The 6,108-nt window shown below is 33.4% G+C and overlaps 1 protein-coding gene across 3 annotated transcripts; it reads right to left on the bottom strand.

The window, feature by feature from the left end:
• Positions 1-927: 927 nt before the first annotated feature.
• LOC130797670 (uncharacterized) lies at positions 928-5,769 on the bottom strand. Of its 3 annotated transcripts, none has more exons than XR_009038925.1 (5): positions 4,954-5,769; positions 2,830-3,261; positions 1,940-2,240; positions 1,633-1,847; positions 928-1,348 (listed from the first exon to the last, which is right to left on the bottom strand). XR_009038925.1 is itself a non-coding variant. In XM_057660371.1 (4 exons), the coding sequence occupies exons 1-4, from the start codon at positions 5,395-5,397 to the stop codon at positions 1,699-1,701; spliced, it is 1,326 nt and encodes a 441-aa protein (XP_057516354.1). In that variant the 5' UTR covers positions 5,398-5,769; the 3' UTR covers positions 928-1,698. The 3 variants fall into 3 exon arrangements, 1 of the variants encoding a protein (XP_057516354.1); XR_009038926.1 differs by having other exon boundaries at positions 928-1,296; XM_057660371.1 differs by having other exon boundaries at positions 928-1,847.
• Positions 5,770-6,108: the final 339 nt, after the last annotated feature.

Here is a 6,108-nt window from a genome sequence, read left to right as displayed (position 1 = left end):
ATATATATATATATATATATATATATATATATATATATATATATATATATATATATATAGGTCAAATAGCTGTTCGCAAAGTGCGAACAACTATTTTGATTTTTTTTTTAGGTCAAATAGCTGTTCGCAGTTAGTAAGTGCGAACAACTATTTTGTCTGTTTTGACCTGTTCGCAGTTACTAACTGCGAACAGCTCCAAACCTCAGGTTTGGGAATTTCACGCTTACTTTTGGAATAAGTTTGATTCTTAGTTTATTTTGTTATTTTTTTAAAATTTTCACTTATGTTTTTCAAATTTTCTTCCCAAGGTAGGGCAAACTTGTCAAAATTAACCAATATTCTTAAAAAGGAATATGATGCCCTTACGAGTATTTAAGAGAAAACACTAATTCTTTATTGAGATTAGCATGAGATAATCTTAATTGGTTTAACCCAAACTCTAAAAAAAATTATTGCCACATACAATTCAAATTTCATTGTTTTTTAATATTTTATTATGGGCTCGTATGAGACTACTTGTATAGACTCGTCTCACGATGAGACGGTCTCATACAAGACTTGCTGGAAAACACTAAAAGGGAAAATGGTGCCCTTATTTAGAAATAGCAAATTTATAAATAGTCTCGAATTATTATTCATTAACTCAAAATACCCTCAATTATTATTTAATTTTATATATCCCGAATTTTGAGATACTTAACCTTGAACACTACACATTTTCAACAAGCTATTTTTGAGTATTTTAAGTCATATTTGAGAGTATTATTTATAAAGTTTATTTTCAAAAATTCTTAAAAGTGCAAATATGGTGGCTGATAGTGTTCAAAATAGACCCAATTACACGATATTTACCCGACCTTGAAACTGAACCCAACTACTTAAATGTATTTAAAATAATGTAAAAATCAATATGAACACAAGATTCAATTTTAAACCGATCCAAAAATATTCTGAGTCGAAATTAACCCGAACCGAATGAACACTTATAAGTTATAATGGTGACCTTTAAAAGGTGGAGGAATATGATGCATATAAACAAAGAAGTGGGTTAAACCCAACCGTACACTGTTTTACTTTGAATATCATCTTGAGATCCTCTAGAGTCTAGATAAAGTACATGGTCTCATACTTCCACCCAATTGTTTCTTAACTTCAATTGATAGTGCACATTTCTACTTCAAACTTTTTGAAAAATGCATATCCTAGGTTGTAGATCCCCATCTTCCTATGTAATCTGCTTTATATGTCCTACTGGATGGGAGCTTGAAGCGATGCGTTGATGATCAAAATCCTTCACTGCAGTCACGCCGCCTCAAAATGAATGAACGTTCACATAGCATAAATGGTCCTAAAATCCGCGTGTTTTAGTTCATATTAGTAGATAGATTACCATATTCAGTGGGGCAGGGAGGTGAAGGGCACACAACCTATGACACCCACTTATTCATCCCCGACTAGTCAATTCTCCGAATGGTTCTCTATTCAAGCTTAGTGTTGATCTAGTATTACAGCCCCACTGATCACCACACTTCCGGGAAGAACTTCAGAACTTCCATTTAATTAAGGATCCTCGGAACTAATTAGTTATACATATATAAGAGGATTAGCTCAACGAGAAAATGAATAAATTACCTTAAATAGCCGTTTGTGCCCATATAAGAGGCAAAAGAATATTGTTTGAAGACACATTAAACTTCTTCAAGTATTGTTTGTTGTAAACGTTAGCGTCTTCCCAAGAACAAAGGTAACCACAGTGAGTTCAGCACAGAAAATTGTATCCATGAATGTTCTATTCACGGTCCACCCAAAAATAGTTACTCCACCAGGGTTGGACTGCATATACATAACTGCCCATACGGAAAAAAATGTTATTCGTGAATTTGAATGAATAAGGATCCCCAAAAGGCATAGATAGAAACAAGGAAGTAGAAGCACACACCAAATGCTTGTCTTTTGAGGTACGAAGACACATCTGACACTGATTCTACATTCATAGGTGGTAACACGTAATCAGACGACTCAATGTCACTTTCTATGTAGTTCACAGAAGTTGTAATTGAGGAACCGATGGAACTAAAGTTCCCGCCATGTTCCGATGATTGTAGAGTCTCATTTGAGCGACATGTAAGTAGGGCATGCCATCTACTGGCAAATGACGCGAGGCTTTGAGCCCTATGAGATATCTTTGCAGCAGCATGCAGACAAATAATTATTCCCACTACCTGAACAATGGAGGAGATCTGCCAGGTTTTGATGACAAAAATAAAATGTCAAACAAACACATATATGATGTAATGCAGTATAGGCATCAAATGCATCAGAAAGAGCACATTGACCATTGCTTAATTGCACAACTTAAATTCTAATATACTTGCTCAAATTCCTCATAAAAATGGATTACAGTAAACTAACTCGTTAAATCATTTGTGCTTCATATTAATTTAAAGTTGCATATGATGTTCACAATCAAGGGTCAACAAGAAACAATCTTTTTGTCATTATAAGGGTAAGCCGTAAGGTTGTTTACAATGACCCCTTAAACCCCACTTAGGCGGGGGACACTTGGCAGCGGGGATAATGACATGTTGAGATAGATACTTTATCAAAATCATGGGTGTTTTTTCAAATATTTTAGCAGCAAGAATAAAATTGGCATAGAATTAGAAACTGGGTAGCTTCCATGCAAAAAGTGGAATGCTAAAAGTACTCGGAACAAGCAAACAAAAAAGTTGCATTATATAGCAGTGAAGATGGTGTTTATTAAGAGAACAGTAAAAATGCTGTCAAGAAAATCTACCAGTAATGAAGTAATAAAAAATCGTGACTTACGGCAAAATCTGCAGCATTTATGAACTTGATGGTCCCATTGTTTCCTGTAGTTTCCAGCAGGGTCACAACTTGACTAGCAGTGACAATCAAGAACTCCAAAATAAGGAAAATTCGGAATCTGTGGCTAATTTTAGACAGATTATACGTAAGACGACTGTGCTCTTCAATATATACTAAAATATCCAAATTCCTTTCGAAAAGCTTCTTGTAGTTCTCAAAGTGTACTACTTGTAAATTGCAGACCAAACTGAACAAGGTGCTTCCAGAGAGATAGATTGTTGCTGTGTATGTCCAGGATATCAGCAAAATAAACACAACCACCACAGATTGGATCAATGAATCATTGTGGATAAAGATAGCTCTAACAATCTCCCTTGCCATCTTCAAGAGTAAGCATGGAATTACCCATACTGCCAGCGAGCGAAAGAATGCCTGAACAACTATGACAACAGCTTAAGAATTTTATTTCCAAACAGGTCTCCAAAGATTTTTTTATTCTACTCAAACAAACAGAAAATCTGTGCTTTGTACATTTGAAGTGTAAAATTGCCGCATACATAGAAAGCAACACTCTAGCTAAGTACATCACTACACTTTGAGATTATACAATCTCAATATTCAAACCAGTGTCACACAATTTGCTCATCTACTCGTGAATAGAGAACCGAAAAAAGCAAATCAAGGGTGATTTTTAAACTATTTTTGTCCATTTTGAGAAAATTACAAATACAAAGGCGAATTAGCAGCAAATTGTGTTACACTTGGTTCAAACAACTTGTACATGTCCAAAATACAATATGCTCAATTTAACAAGGAAAAATTTGCATAATCATCTTTTCACATTTGCTCAATGATATTACCTCTGACGATTCATTTATCATTGAAGTAGGGATCAAGGTATTAAAACATCATTTCATAATAGAGACAACTATCCTTATTGTTTAGCCATCTACTTTTAAAACAATTGACCAGAGTCTAAATGTCTTATCAATGGGTTCTCAAAATTTACATGAAACGCAAGATTAACAGCAAATCTCTTTTGCAGAAAGGTTAATTTTCATGATTGATTAAAAAAATTTCTGAAGGAGAAAAATATCCTTTTAATTTATTTCTGTTGCCAATATCTCAACTTTCAATTTTTTTTTCCCTACAGCTTTCCATACCTATCACAGAACTTACTAAAGAACTATTATTTTCACATGCTACTTTCTGTCAAATTCTTAAGTAGAGACATTATTTACAACCAAATCCATCAGGCCAAGTGAAAAACACAGTTACACAATTAGCAAATTCATAAAGAATAGACATAGTTACATAAATGGTCCATACTTTCTGACGCCATCCATCTATTGTGGAGGCATTAGTCAATTTATGTATTAAAGATCCAATCCCAAATAGCCAATACAATCAATGTGGGAGTCGTAATCCATAAATTACACTAGATCTTAAGAAACACAATACCTAAAAGACCAAACCAATAAGAGTCAACAACATTCCATTACCCAATGTCATTAAATGGCACCCACCTAATGGGGATTTGGGGGTCAGATGTACGCGACCTTACCTAGTGATCACAAAGAGATTGTTTCCGATTAACCTTCATAGCAAATATCTAAATAAGAAGTGCACATGATTTATCATATGAGCCATTTAAAAGTCCGGTCAGTTCATCATATGAGCAATTCATATAAATAAGGTAATGGGATTCAGTTTTCTTCCTTGTTCTCAGTCTAATCGATCACAACAATAACTTCAATGAAACTTTTTATAAATTTATCAGTAGAACCTTGAATAGAATACTGTTTCCCAGTATTATTCTTCCTCTTCACATTCATGTCTAAAATCCCCCAAAAAAGAGGCAATCAAAACTAATTATCTTCTTCAATGCCTTGTAACATTTTTCAATAATTTCATGCAATAAATAATTAAGATTCTCAAAATTATTATTATTAACCCAAAATCCACTCAAAGAATACTAGTACAAGTATGAAAAACACAAAAAATGATTGAAACCACATTTCTCAGCTTGAAATTAAAGCAAGCATTCCTTTCAAAGAAGGCAGAAGCAATACAAAAGCAGAAAATAGAAACAACAAAAATGAGAAAAATGAAGGAGAAACTTACATCAATTTTAGGGATATAATCAAATTGAAAAAGCGCAATATTTCCTTGATACTTATCAACAAAAAGAAAGATCCGGAGTCCATATTTCCTAAAACTAAGGGAAAAACAAACAAGAGAAACACCAGCAGCAGTAGCCTGGAAGAAAAGAGTCTCCAGCTCAAAATTCTTAAGGTGATACTCACTACAAGCAGAAGAAGTAGAAGATCCATGACCACAATAGAAGAAGATGATAACTAAAGAAGGAGCAGCAACACCAAAAGAGAAGAAAGAAAGAGTCGATATAGAAAGTGTAAAAGGAGAATCATGGATAAAACCTAATAATCTAAGGAATGTTTTTAAGCGTCGAAGAGAACGTCTGAGAGGAATTGTTTGAGTTTCAGTATCAGTTTGAGTATGATCGCACCATAAATCCAAGAGTGTGCTACGAGCTGTAGAATACGCCATTAATGGAGAATCTATGCAGAAATTGTAAGAAAAGAAGTTGATTGAATCTGCAGATTTTTGTGGGTAATTGAAATTGAGAAGAATGATCCAAGTTTGGTTGGACAATTGGAGAACATGCCAATTCCCAATTACTTCAACTTCAAGTCTAATTATCCACACGGCAACATCCAACAAGTCTTCTAGCGTTTTTATGAATCATGGGATTATTACTTAAAAGTTCGGACTCGTTTTAGAGCTATTCATTTAAGCTATCGGATTAATTTTAAGTTGAGTTAAAATTTGACTTTGTATCAAACTATCAATGCCGTTTTTTTTTATTATTGTATAGCCATTTTTGAAGTTGTGTTGAAGTCATGTTCAATTATACTATAAAATAGAATAAATATCAATATGGATGGAATTGGAGCTAAAACAAGCTATTTAGATTTAATCTGTTTAGAACGCCTGTGTTTTTTAAAATCGGTAAAGATTAGGATAAAATATCAAAAATTTAGGTTTACAGGTTAAATCGGTAAAAATTGAAGTGAATTAGAAAGAAGAATTCACGTAAACAATCACTAAAACTGATTTATTTGTTTACGTAGCCAAATGGTATCTTTTAAAATTTAGGCTTTGATATTGTTGTGGTATTTTTTTTGAAGGTGATATTGTTCTGGTTTTGATTGAATGTAAATTGGATTATTAAATATTAGATTGTCTTTTGTTTGGGTT

The sequence above is a fragment of the Amaranthus tricolor genome, chromosome 13 (genome assembly GCF_026212465.1).
Source record: "Amaranthus tricolor cultivar Red isolate AtriRed21 chromosome 13, ASM2621246v1, whole genome shotgun sequence".
In the NCBI taxonomy this organism is placed as follows: Eukaryota; Viridiplantae; Streptophyta; class Magnoliopsida; order Caryophyllales; family Amaranthaceae; genus Amaranthus; species Amaranthus tricolor.
Note: the sequence above shows the minus strand (reverse complement) of the source record. Positions and strands in the feature narration are given on the sequence as shown.